Source organism: Orycteropus afer, unplaced genomic scaffold (genome assembly GCF_000298275.1).
Source record: "Orycteropus afer afer isolate SDZICR_OR568_19922 unplaced genomic scaffold, OryAfe1.0 scaffold00070, whole genome shotgun sequence".
Classification (NCBI taxonomy): Eukaryota; Metazoa; Chordata; class Mammalia; order Tubulidentata; family Orycteropodidae; genus Orycteropus; species Orycteropus afer.
Genome location: NW_006921657.1, coordinates 5,960,139 through 5,976,110, shown reverse-complemented (window position 1 = coordinate 5,976,110; position 15,972 = coordinate 5,960,139). Strand labels below are relative to the sequence as shown.

At 51.0% G+C, this 15,972-nt stretch overlaps 1 protein-coding gene across 1 annotated transcript in view; it reads left to right on the top strand.

Moving 5' to 3' along the window:
• Positions 1-1,929: 1,929 nt before the first annotated feature.
• UNC5B (unc-5 netrin receptor B) overlaps positions 1,930-15,972 on the top strand; it is a 99,298-nt gene continuing 85,255 nt past the window's right edge. The window contains exon 1 of the mRNA XM_007940650.2: positions 1,930-2,008. Within this exon, the coding sequence (XP_007938841.1) occupies positions 1,930-2,008 (79 nt within the window). The remainder of the gene's footprint in view (positions 2,009-15,972) is intronic.

Below are 15,972 nucleotides of genomic sequence, written 5' to 3'. Positions count from 1 at the left end.
GGCGTAGCACAGAGTAGCAGGCCGGAAGAGCAGGAGGAAGGGGTGGAACCCAGGAAGCCAAAGAGAAGAGTGATCAGCCAGGGGGCAGTTTAAGCATAGGTACTGAAACAAGGCGGGCTTGTGGTTACTCACTGATCTACCTCAGAGGGCTATTGTAAAAATCCTCTGAGATGATGCATATAAAGCACCTAACCTCGTGCCTGGCACACAATAAGATCTCTAGTGGATCAATGTTAGCTGATCACACCTTCTAACGTCTCTGGGTTTCAGTTTCAAGACACCATCCATCCCTCAAATCCCACTTGGCCCCCACGTGTTCCTTGGCCCACCCCTAGTAGTCAGGACTTTCCACCAGGAATCAGAATCTTGCATTACACTTGGAATCTTGGAAGGACAGATTGTTGACCTGTGTGAAGCAGTTACTACACATTTTTCCTCCCATTCAATACTACAACTCCCTATGAAACAGTTATAATTATTCTCCATTTTACAGATGGCAATGAAGGGAGCATCAGAATGGTTAAGTAAGTTGTTCCAAGTCACACAGCGAGTAAGGGCAGGATCCAAGTTCACATTGGATTTGTTTAAGTTAGATCCAAAAGTGCTTGCCCTATTTCCTTTGTCCCACTGTAACCTAGGGGAGGGAAGAGTAAGGAATTTTACATCTTGGAATCTGGGTACCACAGGGGCCTCAGTGGGGGCCTGGCAAACAGTTCTGCCAGAGATCATACAGACAGCTAGGGCTAACCAGGATGAATGTTTGAGATTTTTTCACCGGAGGAGTCATTTTTTTAGAAAGATCCCCACACATGGAAGGCATAAAGTGTAATGCAGCATAGGGAGCCGAAACGGAGAGTTCTGAGTTCAAGCAGAGAAGGCTGACATAGCCAAGTTAAAGGATGGTGCCAAAGTGGTCCCTGATTTATGATGTATTCCAGTTACAACGAACTGCACTTACTATCTTTTTTTTTTTTTTTTAATCTTAGCATTGTATGTACTACATATAATGTTGCAGTGTGGAATTTGCTGATGTTATCATTCTCAGATATTCACTTGCAGATGTTCATCGATTGGATTTATAAAGATACTAAGAGGCAATAATAATGAAAACCAAAAAAAAAAAAAAAAGAGGAGGAGGAGGTATTCAACTTCGGAACCGATCTACAACCAAGTAGTCCGAAGGGAACCGCGTCTTAAATCCAGGGCTACCTGTATGTCTTCCGTTTTTTGGAAACGAAAGTTGTGCAGACTCCGCTCCCCGTCGGGCTCCACTGGCCGGGTTTTCTAAAGGGCTGGGCGCTGCGTCTCGCGAGGACACCCCCCATGAGGAGCCCCCAGCTCCACAGTGGCCGCGCCCTGTTGGCCGCTGGGTCCCCCCTCCAGTGTCCCTGTGCTGGCTCCGCCTTCCCCAGCCTAGACCCCGCCCCGCCGCGCGCGGTCTCCCTTGGTTCGCGGACTCTCTAGGGCGAGCCCGCGGGACTGCTTGGCATTGTGGCAGCCGGCTAGGGCCGGGGAAAGCGCCGGGGCCGCGGGCGGCGGAGAGGCGCGGACAGGCGCGCACGAAGGCTCAGACTGCACGGCGCCGGCCGCTGCGAGCGCCGCTGAGCGCACTCACCGTCTGCAGTCCAACTTCGGAGCCAGAGCGCCGGAGTCCGGGGAGCGCTCAGAGCCCCAGAGCCCGCGCAGCGCACAGAGGCACACTCCGGAGCCTGGCTCGAGAGAGGGCGCCGGGCACCCATCGCGCTCCGGGCGCCGGGCGGCCCTGCGCGCAGCGTGGCTGTCGCTGCCCCCACGGAGGGCACGGGCTGGCGCGGCCGGGCGCCGGGGAGGACGGCGAGGAGGAGGCGGCGGCGGCGGAGACGGCGGCGGCGAGGCTGGGGCCAGGGAGAGAGCCCCGGGGGAGAGGCGCCGGAGCCGGGCCGCGGGAGCATGTGGGCCCGGAGCGGAGCGCGGGGTGCGCTGCTGCTGGCGCTGCTGCTATGCTGGCAACCGAGACTGAGCAAAGCAGGTAGGGAGCGCCTGGACATGAGCGCGAGGGGCGAGGGGATCCCTGTCCCTCACTATGCCGCAAAGATGAGGTGGTCTTTCACGTTGCCGGTGCGCGCAGGAAAAGAGGCAAGGGCGTCCAAGTTACAAGGCAGGTTTCGCAGCCCCTCCAAAGTGGGCGATGGCACAGCCACCTCGCAGGGGCCAGGCCAGGGGTTAAAGTAAGCCAGAAGCTCCCTTAGCCCTCCTGGAGGGGTTAGCTTCTTTTCCCTGAAACCGGAGGACCCCCGGGAGGATCTGTTTCCAGGGACTCCTGGCTCCCGGCGCGCCTAGCGTCGCGCGGATAAAAAGCTGTCGCTGAGCGGGCTAGGTGTGCGCTTGCTGCAGTTCGCCGGCAACTTCCTACTCCAAGTCCCGGCTCGCTCCGGCTCTTGCGCGCTTCGCGGACTAGAATCCGCAGGCCAGAGGGAGAGAATGAGAAACCTGCGAAGCATCGGCAGCGCCCGTCCCGCTCCACCCTCAACCAGCCCGGGAGGCTTTGGCTTGAAGAGAGAAAGGTTGCATCTCGGGCACACAGTTTTTCCCCAGATCGCGGGCCTGCATGTCTGGAGGATTTTTTTTTTTTTTTTTTCCCTTTCCTTAGTGATTCGGTGTGTGTGTGTGTGTGTGTGTGTGTGTGTGTGTGTGTAGGGGGGCTACGTAGTGGATCCTGCGGAGTTTGCCCATTGACATTCTTTCTGTCGCCTCTGGACAGAGCAGGATACCTTAATGGGGTTGATGGGCTCCTAAAATAAAGTCCCCGACCCCCACCTCTCCCGCTATGGATGTGTACGTGTCTCTCTTGTCCTCTAGCTGGGTGAGACGTTGCTGACTGGGCTGCGTCTTCCTGGGGAGCCTGTGGGAAATATCCTCTTGGTGCTCAACCCGAGCAGGTGGGCTGGCCGAGGAACCTAGCCGTCTCAGTTCCCGGGGTGGGGGGTTGGAGACGTCTGCGCCGCGTCCTCTGAGTTGAGACTGTGATCGGGGCAGGAAAGCTGATGCAGAAAGTGGACGAGATGACGCAGTCCTCCCCCCTCCCCTGCACTTTCCACTGCGATGTTGACATCCGTCCTTCCCACCTCCCATAGACAAAGATTCTTAACTCTGGAATTAGTGATTCCCACAGCCCAGGAGTGAGGGATTGGTTTTAGCACTTTTTTTCAGCCCTGTTCTGCAGAGTTAGGACATTGAATCATTTGATCCAAGTTAATTATGATTTGGGTAGACTCTGGTATTTAAAGCAGTGTTTTGAAGTTGGAAGGTAATGATAGAGGGTGGGGGCAGGCTGCTGAATGACCAGCCTTGTTTTAAAGGATGCAGTTGGATGTAGGAGGTGCTGGGCTAGGGTGTTGGTTTCTGGTTTGAGGGTGTTTGGGGGGAGGTAATTGAAGGTTTAGGTGAAGTTTCTGTAAATGGTAGGTACATGGGCACAGTTGGGTCTTGGGAAGCTGTTTTTGTGCCAGCAGGGCAGTGGGATCAGGAATGAATACTGAGGTTGCTGGGAATGGGAAGGTTTGGGCAGGCAGAAGAAGGCCAAGACTCGTTTGCATAGAGTTCTCTGGCACGGCTGGGAGGGCTGGAGGTGGCCCACCTTTCCTGCTTAACAAAGCATCCAGCCTCCACGTTCCCCAGAAGAAACCCTAGGCCCAGGGCTTTGATGGATTTGGGCACTGTGTGGTGGCCAGCCAGAAATGGCCTCTAATACCCGGCTTTGATTTCTCACTAGTGAGTAAAGCCAGTGTTGGAATTGTGCTCATTACTTATCGCAGCAGGGACTGCTTACCCACCAGCCTATAGAGGGACCAGCTGGTGGGGTCCGCCTGCAATCTTCTCTTTGCCCAGAATGTATGGCCCTTAGAAACCTTGAAGAGGAAGACTGTGCTCCTTCCTCCCCCATGATCCTTTTTCTCCAGTGCCACAGGCACACAGCCTCTGCTTTCACAGTATTTTGGGTTTCCCAGTAAGTCTCTCTCTTTTTTCTGGAGTCCCATTTCACTCATGGGGAATATCAAGGCCAGAGTGTTGGCTTTCCCAAAATCTTGCCTTGATTTGGCAGCAGGTCACAGACTTGCATGCAGGGCTCATGTCCAAAGCCAGGCTGATTCAGGCAACATGGGACCTACTCCTTACAGCTCTATTCACCTCTGCCTTGAGCCTTGGATTAAGCTGAGGCAGGGAAAGTTGTCCCCATAGAGGGAGCTCTTTCTTGGGGGTGTCCAGGCTCCCCTCAAGTACCAGGCACGCCCCCCATGAATATGGGAATAAGCTTTCTTTATCATACTGGGAATTTTCTTTTTAAGCCATAAAGTTTGATGATGGAAAAATCAAAACTGGAACCATAAAACCCCAGAGGCTGAAAAGGAGATGTCAGCAAGTGACTGGCTAGGAGAGGCCACTTCAAAAGCTGGAGTCAGCGCTGGGAAGCTTCCCCTACCCCTCAGCCCTCAGCCCTTCCTGGGGCTTTTAATGAGCCTTTCCTTGGCCTCTGGCTGGGATGGTTGAGAAGTAGCCAAGGTATCATGATAACATTTTTTAATGTGCAATTAAAATCAGTTTCCCTAGTGTCTCTGCTCAGGCTTTGGGTGTATGTGAGGGGTGGGGTGCTCTATTCTTGTCTCTCTTCCCACTATACCAAACACACATCTCGCTTAAACAAACAGAAAATCAAGGCTGTCTTAATGGGTTTTTTCATTAATGATGAAAGTACCACTGCCGGGTTGGAATATTGTCTGTAATGTCACTTCTTCCTCTTCTTCCTCCTTGCCCCAAATAGAGAATTCTGTAGGACAAAATAAATCCCCCCTTTCTATCCCACCTATTTAGCAGTTGAAGCTTTGGGACAGGCCCAACTTGCCCAGGGTTACATGTGCATTCAGGGGGCAGAGTGGAGATTTGAATTTAGACTTAGCAAACTTCAGTCTAATGGTCTGGGCCCTTCGTTCCACTTGGGATGTGGACTGGTCATTGCGAGTCTGGTGTTGAGATTCTGAAATCAGGCACCACCTAAGGCAGACAGCTAAAGAGAAGGTTGGTTTGACAGCTAGGGTGGACAGGGACTTGTAGCAGAATGGGAGATAGAAGGTTGAACTGGGAGCAGGGACCCAGAAGAGGTGGAGCAGGGCAGGACCAAAGGGCCGAGGTGAGGCCTTGAGGTCAAGCAGGTAGCCAGAGGTGGCTCTGCCCCTGAGACCCCCTAGCATTTTATCTCTTCAGCAACTGCCCCACCTGGGATCAGGAAGGAATACTGAGGTTACTGGGTATCCTCAAATAACAAATAAGACAAATAACAAGCCAAGGTGCTCCATTAGCATTTTAGAGCTCCACACCTATTTGTAGAGTCAGGGACAGAATGCTTTTTTATTCTTTATTTTGAAGCTTTTGGGGGCTCATCTCCATCCCACCTCAATTGTTGAGTTTCTCCTGTACTAAAGGTTCTGTGTGACCCTATTCCTGGCTGCCAGGCCTAAGATGGGGTCTACTTCCCACCTCCCCTCCTCATACCCACAAATGTCTTTTAAAGAGGGCGGTGGACTGCCTAGAACTGAGGATGAGGCTGGGGAAAGGAGAGCAAGGAAACCAGTCAACTCAGCCCACTGAGCACTGCAGGGAAGGGAGGAGGGGCACAGCCCTGGGCTGGGACTTTGGGCCTGTGGTGTTGGAGCTAACTGGGTTGGGGGGAGTAGAGAGAAACGCCTGCCTAGACCTCGTGGTGGGTAGGGAGGAGAAATGTAAGGGAGGCCCAGAGCTTGAGCTTCTCCTGGTGTCCTCCTCCTCCTCACCAGTTTCCTAAACAGCTTCCACAAATGGAGTCATTAAAGCTGTGAAGGCAAAATGAAACCAAACAAGTGCATTCTGTGCCTTTCTGTTTCTTTCTTTCTTTTCTAGTTTTTTTTTTTTTTTTTTTTAAAGAAAAATTGTTGTTAGGTGCTGTCAAGTCAGTTCTGACTCATAATGAGCCTGTGTACAACAAAACGAAACACTGCACGGCCCCACGGCTGCGCTGCCCTCACAATCGTCATTACGCTGTAGCCCCTTGTTGCAGCCGCTCTGTCCGTGCATCTCGTTGAGGGTCTTCCTTCTTTTCATCGACCCTCTGCGTTACCAACCATGATTCTTCTCCAGGTGCTGGTTCCTCCTGAAACATGCCTAAAGTACGTGAGAGACGTCTTGCCATATTTGCTTCTAAGGCACGTTCTGGCTGTACTTCTTCCAAGACAGATTGGTTTATTCAGTATTCTTCACCAACCCTTTAATTCAGAGACATCAATTTTTCCTTGATCTTCCTAATTCCTTGTACAGCTTTTGCATGCGTTTGAGGTGATTGAAAATACCATGGTTTCAGTCAGGCACACCTTGGTCCTCAAAATGACTCTAACACTTTAAAGATTTGCCCAGTGTAAATGGTTTGATTTCTTGACTGCTGCTTCCATGGGCGTTCATCATGGATCCAAGTAAAATGAACTTCTTGAAAACTTCAGCCTTTATCATGATGTTTCTTATTGTTCCAGTTGTGAGGATTTTTGTTTATGTTGAGGTATAAATCCATACTGAAGACTGTGGTCTTTTATCTTCAAGTCTTCTTCACTTTCAGCTGCATATTGCAGTTGTTAATGAGTCTTCCTCCAACCTGATGCCTCCTTCTTCATATAATCCAGCTTCTTGTATTATGTACTAATTCATACAAATTGAATTCAAATTCATGCAAATTGAGTAAGTATGGTGAAAGGAAATGAAAAATACTGTAATTAGAGCAGCACTAGGAGAAAGCAGTTTCAGGAGGGTTGAGGAAATCCGCGCACCCCACCCGTTTGGTTTTGTTCCTGAAGTTAGGGTTGGGGCGCCATCTCCTGCCCCCTCTGGACCTGCGCTTAGCTGGGCGCGGCGGGAATGTCGCCACCACGGGATGCATTCTGGTGAAACAGGTCAGGGAAGCCCATCCTCCGGGCTTTTCGGGAGAAGACTGGCATCTGGGACCAGGCCTCGCTGTGAGTTGGGGGAGGGAACGTTGGATCCACTTTGGCCTCTGGGTCCCTACAGGGCAGACGGGAACTCCGGCCTTAGCGCTCAGCCCAGCTGCCGCTAAATGCTGAGTCAAAGCCACAGGTCCCCGCGGCGCCCCTTTCGCCCTGTTCCTAGCGGTGGAAGAGGCTAATGGCAACGAAAACGTTTGCTGAAGTGCAGGCATAAATTAGCCACCTCCCTGATCGCCTTCTCCCAACCCCTTTTGTTTTCTCTTTCTTCTCTTGAAAAGCAACGAGTTGCTGGAAGCTCCGGAATTTACCCTTTTCGACAAAGCCGCATGATTAGATCGCCGCAGCTTGTGGGTTTGATTGAGCGCCGCTGCACCGGCGCGCGATTACTTGGTGTCGGCGCGCACCTTGGCACAGCACCCCTCCGCCTCTGGTCCCCTTCTCCCCAATTTGCCCCTGACACCAGCCCACCCTGCTGCAGCCAGCGTAGCTAAATCCGTCTGCTGGAGCCCCGAGAGCTCTTGCGCCGCTGCCTCGAGAGTGAGCGCGCCCAGCCACCCTCTTTCTCACCTCCTAGAACAGGCTGCCCCCCAGCGCCACACAACTTCCCCGCCTCCGCGCCGCTTATTTCTCGTGGAAGGCAGGCTTGTGGGTGTGAGAGTATGTTATTAAGGACTGTGTGTTGGGTGGAAGGTGAGAGTGGGTTTTGAGGAGGTGGGCGGAGGTAGGAGTGTGTAGTGGGAGGTGAGGGGTGAGGGTAAGTGTGGTGTTAGGTGTGTGGAGGTGGAAGTATGCGTAGATGTGTTAAAGAGGAATGGATGCGTGTGTTGAGGGGGGTTGTATCTTGTGTATATGGGGCTGTGAGATGTGTATGGCCATATGTGTATGTTTGGGTGTGAAGGGGTTTGTTCAGTATGCATATGGACAAGGCTGTGGTGTGCTTGTGTATAAATAGGTATGTGTAGTGTGGGGAACAGTGAGTCAACACTGAGCAAGGGAAGCTCCAACCATTTTATTGTGTTGGGGATTCCTCTTGAAGATGGGACTCAGGATGAGTTTCCTCCAGTGCTAAGGAGACCTCCTTTTACCCTCCCCTGGGGGCTGTCCCTAGTGGCACAAATGGTTTGTGCTTGTCCACTAACGGAGAGGTTGGCAGTTCAAACCCACCCAGTGGCTCCATGGAGGAAAAGCCTAGTTATATGTTTCCATAAGATTACAGCCAAGAAAAGCCCTGTGGAGCTCAGTTTTACCTGTTACACATGGGGTCGCCATGAGTTGGAATTGACTCTATAGCACTAGGCTGGGGTGCTGTGAGCAGTCTTTGACCCAGGTGCCAGGTTCTCAAGTTGGGAGGGCAGAGGCCAGCTTCTGGAGCTGAGGGTAGATGGGCTAGGCCTGCCTGAGTATAGGTCCTGGTGCTTCAGAGAGGACGGTTGGCCAAAGATGGGCCCTCAGCCAGCCCAAGAGCTTGGGCTACTGCCTCCAGGAGGGCAAGGGTCCTGAGTCCTGGGTCTCCTGCAGTGAGCTTCTGCTAACCCAGAGCAACGTGAAGGGCTGTGATTTGGGAATCTGCCCTCTGTCCTGGGTGAGACGCACGCTTCTTCCCCTCCTCCTCCAGGTCTCCTCTGAAATCTGCCGGAGAAGGGTCAGGGGCATGGCTTGAATGATGGATCCTAATGGAGACCCACATCTCAGGAAGGTGTGGCTCGGGGCTGGGACTCGTAATGGAAGCAGCTGAAAGAGGAAGAGGTGGGCATGCACACCCACATACATGTACACACATACATACACGTACATACACACTCTCCTCACTACAACTCTTAACATTGGTGTAGGTCTCCCCAGCTTTTCTAGTTCTGTCCCTACTAAAATGTGCCATCATCTTAATCTAGGATAAAGTGTGCCATTCAGAAACAGGGAAGCCTGTAGGAAAATCATAACTCCTATGTATGTGCTAGTACTTAAAGTTTACAAAGTACTTTCAGATGTGGGACCTCACTTCTTCCTCCTAGTCACCTCACTGGGGAGGTGGATGCCCAGCTAGGACTGAGATCCAGGTCAGTGCCAGAGCAGCCCTGACCCTCAGGGAGGTCCTGTCTGTGGGAGAGGCTGATGTCCACTCCAGAAAATGTTAAAACATTCAGAGAGTTTCAGGTGCTGCATGAGGTTAATGAGCAGTATCAGCAGGGAAGAGCACAGCAAAATGTAAATGAGGAGGTGATAGGAATCTGACTCTGTCCTGTTTAGGTTTTTCTAAAAGCATTTCCTGAAGAGAGGATGGCTAGCTAGCTGGGGCACCGGGGCAGGAGTATGCCCCTCCCCACTGCTCTGGGAACTTGGCCTGGTCAGCATCTACTTTGGCCACCATCTTTGAGTGGCCACCAGTCCTCGGTGAACCAACCCTTGGCCATATTTTCACTCCAGGACCTCCCAGACTCAAATGAATAGGTGTTCGTTGGGGTCCTGCCCCTCTCAACTACCTCTGACCCATGGGATAGGACCTAGGCAGGGGGACAACCCAAGAGAAAAAGGTTTCTTCTTCTTTCATCCCCTCTCTGTGGCTCTCAAAAATGGAGTGAGTCCAGAAAATACTTTTTAATCATCGGTAGAGATTACTTTGGCAGTGGGGATATGGGGACATATACGTCTCTGCCCTCTGCCATGCCGCCCACCCAAGACCTCAGACCTGGTGAGAAGGGAAGGGCAGAATACTCCTCCGGCTACTCTTCCTATAAGCTAGTCAGAGGGGGAGGTTATTTGTCACCACCTCTGTGAAGCCCTCTACCAGCACCCACCCCTCCTCACAGAGGCTCCTCCCCTGCCATACAAATATTTATTGAGCATCTCTGAGTATCAGGCACTGTGCTGGGCTCCACAGACATGTGGATGAGCAAAACTAGATGGAGCTCCCTAGTCATCTAATGCCATAGGTACACCCCCATCTCCCAGTTGTTTCCATTCCCACTCCATCTGGCCTCTACCCACTGAATTAGACGTGTGTAGAGAATTAGACACATGCAGAAAGGTGGCCTTGCATTAGACGTGCAGAAGGGTGGCTGGCATGACCAACTAGACTTTTGAAGAGGTTAAAGTAGCCTCTCAGCATCGCCACTTACTAAGTCTGCAGCTGTGGGCAGCTCAGTTAACTGTGCTGTGCCTTAGTTTGTTCATCTTAAAATGGGCATAACAAAGATAATATCATCCTCATAGGGTCGTTTTGAGGATCATATGACTTGATATACAGTAACATGCTCAGCATGGTGCACGTACTGAGCAGTCAGGGATTATAATCAGTGCAGCTACCCCAGTAGAGAGGCCTGTAATGCCAGAAACTTCCTCCTCCAGGGGAATGAGGAGGATGGGGAGAAAGTGGGAAGCAAAGAGCCTGGTGGCTCAGCATCTCCTCACCATGGTGTTAGGTAGCTCTGGTCCTTCTCTTTCTACTGTGTGACCTTGAGCAAGTCCCTTTCCCTCTCTGAGTCCTAGTTGGTCTCACCATCTATAAGTTTGGATGGGAGAGGTGAAGGGATGATCCCTAAGGGCTGCATTTTTCTCCCTCTGGTTTCATCTGAAGAGGCCCCTGGCAGCCAGCAACAGACATATTCAAAGTTCAGAACACTTGTGCTTACTGAGGCCCCTCTGGAAAGTCAATATATCGACTGGAATGCCCTTGTGTGCATTATGCGGCCCCAGGTCTCTCTCTGAAGCTGTAAATCACACTCTAGGACCCTGGTCCCTTTTTCCTGCTCCATAAGCATCTCCTGCTTCCAAGATCAAGAGCCCAAGGCACCAAGCGGGGCCCAGGAGGCAGAGGAGGCCCTCACTCAGCAGGGCATGCTGGGCTGGGAGAAAAGAGGTCTTTGCCACCCTCCCACCACTGACAGTCAAGGACTGGGCCCTGCAGAAGATGTGGTAGGAACAGACTGCCAGACCTGGCCCCCATGCTGTGCACTGCTCATTTCTCAGGTGGCACGTGGTGGCTGATCTAGGAAGTGGCAGATGAGAACCCTGTTCCCACATCTGGTATTAGAACACCTAGCCGAGCACTAACACCTGGTGCATGTGCAAGTGCTGGGCTGTGAGGGTCAGGAGTAGACAAAACACAGGTTTTGTATCACTTTTTGATTATGAGTATGGGCCATGTGCCAAACTTGTCGGGGAGGAGGAGGGCGGGCAAGAGAAGCATATGATGATGCAACAAGAGAGGAATCCACTCAAGGATAAGCTGAGATGTATACATACTGGGAGGGGTCTGGTGTGGTGCTTAGAGGGCAAACTGCTTGGGCTCAAATTCTGACTGTCACTATCTGGCTGTGTGTCTTAGGGCAAGTAGCTTACCCTCTCTGAGCTTTACTTTTTTGTGTGTGTGAAATGAAAGTAGTAGCATCAACTTCATCAGATTGTTGTGGGGATGAATGAGATAATGCAAGAAAGTTTTCTTTTTTTTACACATTCTAAAGTGCTCAGTGAAAAAAAATAAAAAACATTCATGCATTATCTCATTCCTCCTCACAACAATCTGATGAAGTTGATGCTATTACTTTCATTTTTTTTTTTTTTTTAGTTTGTTTAAAAGTGCTTGGTAACATTCATTATCATCATCATCATCATCATCCATATTATTAGTGACAAGCATTGGGTATACAGTGGGAGACGCCTAAGATGTTGAGAGAAGGCAGAAGGTCCTGAGGGCCCAGACAGTCAGGGAAGGCCACTTGGAGGAGGGGAGGATTGAACTTGACTGTTCCTTGAAGGATAAATAGAATTTGGCTAAACAGAGGAGAGGACATTCCCATCAAGAGGATGTGTTCCTGAAGATGTGAGGTCGGTATACTTTGCCTATCTGCCCAGGAAACAAATTCTGATCATCTAGTGAAACAAGAGACTTGTGGGGCCAGGGGTCCTTTGCTATACAGTGGAAACAGCTAAGGCTTTGGAGTTAAAGGGATTTGAATGCCTGTGTTAGGTGGCCCAAGCTCTCTGAACCTGTTTCTCCATCCGTGAGACAGGGATGATACCACCTACTGCACTGGGTGGTGATTGATACAGGAAGTAATATATGCAGCCCTAGTCCAAGGTAGGTGTCCCTCTCCTTAATGTTGCTGAGTCCTGGCTGAGGCTGGGCCCTCCTCTTCTCCCTATACATCTATCTCTGGGCAGGAGAACAGGGAGCAGAGTGTCCCTGGGGGACAACTTCCAGGTTGTCCAGAGAGCCAGAAAGAAGGACAGGAGGAGGAAAGACTACCTTTTTTGGCCCCTGGTGCCCATGTGGGCCTGCCTCAGCCCAGGAGTTGTCCCCAAGGTCTGGGAAGAACGCCTTCTACTGAGATCATGCAGGAGCACACAGCCCCTTGAGGCCCCGGGTGGCGTCTGGAGGTATTACTGGCGTCAGGAGACAGAAGCAAAGAAAAGCAGTTCAGTAATGTGATCAGAGGCGCCTGCCTGCTAGGCCTGGGGCCAGGGCACCCATGGAGGATGCAGAGCTTACAAGAATTGGAGTCAGAATTCCAGGAAAGTGGTTCCTAACCCCCTCCCCCACCCCACCTTTGGCCATTCTGTGACTCAGCTGGGCAGAGCAAGACTCGGGGTTAGGGTGAGCAGTAACTTGGGGTTGGGTGAGGTATGTTGTATGGGACAGCCTTGGGCCCTTTCCCTTTCTTTGCTACTGAGCTGGGACACTGGGGATAGGAGGCAGGATCAATGGGTAGAGGCAGGATGGAGTGGGAATAGAAACAATTGGGAGATGGGTGTGTACCTATGGCATTAGATGACTAGGGAGCTGGATCTGGTTTTGCTCATCCACATGTCTGTGGAGCCCAACACAGTGCCTGGCACTCAGAGATGCTCAATAAGTATTTGTATGGTAGATGAAGGAGGACTCACTGTCAGGCCTTACTCTGCCAAGAGGTTGCTGTGATTCAGTAGCTACTGTGCACTGGACTTGCTGCTGTGGACGACTTGCCAAAGAATTAATTAGAAGATTCTCATTCCTTTGCTTACAGCCTCCTCTTCCTCCTGCTTGTCTGCTTCTTTAGAACCAGATCTTCAGTGATCCGTCATTGGATAGGAAAATATATAGTCACTAAGTCCAGCGGAACCATAAAGCATTCAACAAGAACTGCAATCAGGTCTCCCTTTGTGTGGAGAAAGCAGACCAGCAGATACACTTGCTAGGCTGGTAAACTTTGTTATTATCTGCAAGGTGGCCTTAGCAAGGCATAGCTGGTCTAAACCAAAAACCAAACTCATAGCCGTCAAGTCCAATCTGACTCACAGCGACCCCTTCTTGGGTTTCTGAGGCACTATTACTACAGAAGTAGATTACCCAATCTTCCGAGGAGTGGCTGGTGGGTTCGAACCCCTGGCCTTCTGGTTCGAAGTCATAGGCTTTAGGCACTACACCACCAGAGCTCCCATAGCTGGTCTAGGCCCCTTAAAAAGTTTGTTTCCTACTTGTATCCCCAGTCCATTGATCACTCATTTCCACTTTATCTTCTGGTGGCTCAAGATAATGCCCTGAGGCCTGGGAGCAAGTGTGGGGCCAACCCCAGACCTCAGCCCCCTATAGCTACTCCTGCCAGCTTCGTGGCAAGACTGGGCAGCTGAAGGGTCTGATTGAGCCAGGCTACCTCTGGCACCATGTCCATTGTGAACATTCAGGGAGCATCCCTGGGAGATTAAACATCCCCAGAGCATTGGCTGAGGTGGCAGTAGGCCTGGCCCAGATACCACCTTCACAGCTGAACTATTGCTGGCCTGTGCTAGGGGCCCCTGCCACAGGCTGGCCTGAAATTCCAGCCTGGCAGTCAGGACAGCTATGGCTGCTTGGCACAGTGACCCCTGCTGCAAATGTGGTCTGGCCCCACATTGTCCTTTTGGCCATCCCACTTCTGCACAGACAGACGCATACACACACATGCAAGGGAGATGGTAGCAAACAGAGCCTTGAGCTGAGAATTGGGAAGCCTGGATCTGCATCATAGCCATGCAGCTAATCTGCTGTATGACGTTGGGTTAGTCCTTTACATTTCTGGGCCTCAGTGCTCTTACATCTCTAAATGAAGAGGGTAGGGTCAACTCTGGAATCAGAGAACCTGGGTTTAAGACCTGGCTCTGTCACAAATTAACAACTCTCAGAGTCTGTATCTCCTTCCTGTAAAATGAGATCTTTGATTGGCTGTTGGGGAGAGTAATGGTCAATGAAGGTCAGTTTCCTTTTTCCTCCCTCTGGAAAGAAATTAATCCAGAAGTCTCTGGTTACACCTCCTCACACACACACACACACACACACACACACTCCTTTCTAATAGTTCCCTATTGCTGTAGAGGATTTCAGCATAAACTGAGGGCAGGGTCATCCCAATGAATTCTGAGACTCCGTCCAGAAGTCCATGACTATAAAACACCATGCATGTGGTTCAGGATGGCCCATGGAGTGATCCACTGAGGGGTTATCGGCAAGGGGCAAAGACTGCATTGTCTTAGGCATTTGGAAAGAGCACCGGACTAGGAGTCAGGAAGCCTCAGCTCTCCGGCCAGTTCTGTCACTGTGTACTAGGCTAGTTGCTCACCCTCTTTGAGCCTCAGTTTAGCTGTTAGCAAAAAGAACAAAAGAAACTGAATGCCAGGTAGGGCCAAGAGAGAAAACACCCAAAGAGGTATTTGGAAGCTTCCCATAACTCCCAGGGGCTGTTGATCTGAGATATAAGGAGGTAGGTGGAGGCAGGGTCTGGTACCCCAGGGACATACATTGCATCCTGAGAGTGGTCTCTTGTGGAACAAAGTGGTAAAGCCCCACGTTTCCATTTTCCTGCCTGGAATCTGCCTGTCGGTGGGTTGGGCCCTGGTGCCTCCCCATGTCCAGGCTAGCCATGGCTATTGAACTAAATTATAAGTGTTCGGGCCATTTCCTATCCCTCTCTGTGCCCTATCCCCTTGCCACGTGCCCTGCATCCCAGAGCAGAGAAGGCTGAGCTTCTGTATCAAAGGAGGTTAGTATCCATGCTAAGTTTGATTTTGTCCAAGCTAGCACACCATCTGCCATGCCCACGACAAGTTATATAATCCCTCGGCCGGCTGCCCGTTCTTAGAAAACAGGGAAGGCAGGATAGTGAGGAGTGGACAGGAAGAGTTTTCTTCTCTCCATTTTGCTTCCTCCAAACCAACCTCCTCCCTAGACCAATCTTCATTCTCTGAGTTACTCCCACACTGTCCAGAGCCTGATACCTAAATGCCAAGACAGAGTGAGGCCAAGGGTGGCAGGGGGTGGGGCAGGCCTGGAAGATGCAGTTTGCTGCCTTCCTTTGCTGACTCTGGGGCATCCTGCAGACAGACGGCTTGCTGACTGTACACCTGTCAGGCTGTCCCTCACCAGCTCTCACTCCATTCCTCTGCCAAGCTTGGATGGGATGAGTTGAAGAGGACAGTGCAAGCTTCTGGGAAGTAAGAAGAGAGCCCTGCCCTCCGCCTTCAGCTCCTACAGAGATCTCCTCCCAACGTCTTATCAAAAATAAGCATTTTTAAATAACTAAATTATAGCTGGTGGGTTTGAACTGCTGACCTTTCAGTTTGCAGCTGAACACTTACTCACTGTGCCACCAGGGCTCCTTCATAACACTGCCCACATATCAGTAGGGCCTTTGAATCACAGAGACCCAGGATATAATTCTATCTGTTATTTGTGTGATTTTAACAGGGTACTTTATCACTGTCAAACTCAGTTTCCTCTTCTGTGAAATGGGAATAATGAAGCCTTCACGTGGCTGTCTTGAGGATTGAATTAGTTAATGTGCATAGAGGATAGAGGACCAATAAATGGTAGCAGTAAGTAAATGGTAGTTGTGATCATTGGTGCCCAGTTCTCTCTCTCTTTATTTAGAGCATAACACATCATGACCAAATGAGATTTATTCCAGGAATGCAAAGGTTGGTTCAAAATGAGCCCATGAACATTAATAATATACACCCTATTCATGTT